The sequence below is a fragment of the Echinops telfairi genome, unplaced genomic scaffold (genome assembly GCF_000313985.2).
Source record: "Echinops telfairi isolate 266 unplaced genomic scaffold, ASM31398v2 ScPeMD7_7457;HRSCAF=8495, whole genome shotgun sequence".
NCBI classification, from domain to species: Eukaryota; Metazoa; Chordata; class Mammalia; order Afrosoricida; family Tenrecidae; genus Echinops; species Echinops telfairi.
The window spans coordinates 28,863,527-28,865,275 of NW_022111357.1; the positions used below are offsets into that span (position 1 = coordinate 28,863,527).

Below are 1,749 nucleotides of genomic sequence, written 5' to 3' on the forward strand. Positions count from 1 at the left end.
AGTCGGAAACACACAGCAGAGGCTCCTAATTTGTCTTTTGACTAATGGGATGGATTACCACGCAGGGGCCTGGGACTCCTGTTAAGACCTTGAGCAAGTCCCTTGACCTCTGAGCCACGGTGGTGCAGCCCGGAGGCCAAGATGCTCCTTAAAAGTCATGCACAAGAAAAGGAAAAGCCATGGGGACCCCAGGCCAAAGTAGTAAGCGTATTTATCGAGCGCTTCTAGCTACAGTTAGTGGAGGAGGGACTATAGTATTTGGTGGTGGTCGAGGGTGAAAAAGAGGGTCCGCAGCCCGGAGGGGAGGCCGGCCCACGACGTCTGTGGGCGGCGGTAGCCCCAGCAATTCCAGAAGGGACGAATCCCTTGAAGAGCTTCCGACAGCCCCGCCCCGCCCCTTGGCGTCTCCATGGCAATAGCCTCCGCGCCCGCGCCGACGCCGGAAACGGCCGGGCGGAAGTTGGGCTGGGGGCGGGGCCGCGCGCACGCGGGGCGGGCTTTTAAAGGAGCCGTCCGCGCCGGGCCGGGCCGCTCCGGGGCTGGAGCGGTGCGCGGGGAGCGTGCGGCTGGTCCGGGGCTCGGCCCGGGGTGAGGGGGAGAAGCAGGGCTGGGAGCCCCGGAGGCGCTAGTGGGAGCGGCCAGGAGAGCGGGGCGGTGGAGTTGCACTCCCTGGGTCGTGGAAGGGAGACGGAGCAGGTCAGCGAAAGGGAGCGTGCACTCCAGAAAGGCTTCTCGGGGGTCGTGGCAGGACAGTCAGGGGCGACGCAGGTAGCGGGGTGAAGACCACACAGGGCCCGTTTGGGACCCTCGTCCCTCTCCCCACGCCCTGCTCTCAGCATTCTTCCCCTCCGTCCCTGCTCGCGGTGCTCCGCCATGGCCAAGCCGCCTGCCCCGGGCTCGGTGCTTGTCCCAGACTGGCATGAGAGCGCTGAGGGCAAGGAGTACCTGCGGTGCATTCTGCGGAAGAGCCGCCGCCGCGTGTTTGGTGAGTGCCTGTCACCTGTCACTTCTGTCACCTGTTGCTCCCTTCAGGGAGCAGAGGAGTCGGTAGGAAAGGGCTTACCCCTCAGCCCTGGAAACCCTATCCCGGGGTCCCCACCCCCATACCTCCCTAGAGCTAATTCCATCTTCAGTGCCAGGAGCCATTGTCACCAGAGACGCTCTGCATGGAGCCTTGACCTCGTACCAGGCCCTGTGGGGGCACGTTCCCACAGACCCCCGTTTAGGTTTCTCAGCAGCACCTGTCACAGATGCAGAAGCGGTAGGGCACCTGCTCAGAGTCATGCCCAAGGGAGGAAGTAAGGCCATGCCTGGAGCACAGCCTGCTGCCTCCGGGAGGGAATCATGCCACAGGACGGAGCCAATTCCCTGGCTGGAGAGCAGAGGAGGGAAGCACTAAGCATCGCTGCTCATGGGGTCCTGTCCCCATGCAGACTCCCATCCAAGCAGGTGTTGATGTCCGCCCAGGGGCCACTCCATGAAGAATAAGGGAGCCTGGTGGCAAAGGCCCAGTCTCTCCGGCCCACCAGCTGCTCCACGGAAGAAAAGAGCCAGTGATCTGCTCCCAGAAAGACTGAAGCCCAAGAAACCCAGTAGGGCAGTTCTGCTCTGTCACCAGGGCTCACTGTGACCCATTCGACAGCAGATGCCATCTGCGAGCCCTTGGGTGGTACCAATGGTTAACTTGGCTGCCAACTGAAAGGTTGGTGGTTCTAACCCACACAGAGGCTCTTCAGGGCTTTGGTGATC

The 1,749-nt window shown here is 62.6% G+C and overlaps 1 protein-coding gene across 1 annotated transcript in view; it reads left to right on the forward strand.

Moving 5' to 3' along the window:
• The first annotated feature begins 617 nt into the window (after nucleotides 1-617).
• The window catches only part of CPLANE2 (ciliogenesis and planar polarity effector complex subunit 2), a 4,209-nt gene continuing 3,077 nt past the window's right edge, over nucleotides 618-1,749 (forward strand). Inside the window, exons 1-2 of the mRNA XM_004705158.2 lie at nucleotides 618-1,057; nucleotides 1,490-1,511. Of these exons, the coding sequence (XP_004705215.1) occupies nucleotides 874-1,057; nucleotides 1,490-1,511 (206 nt within the window). The 5' untranslated portion in view covers nucleotides 618-873. The remainder of the gene's footprint in view (nucleotides 1,058-1,489; nucleotides 1,512-1,749) is intronic.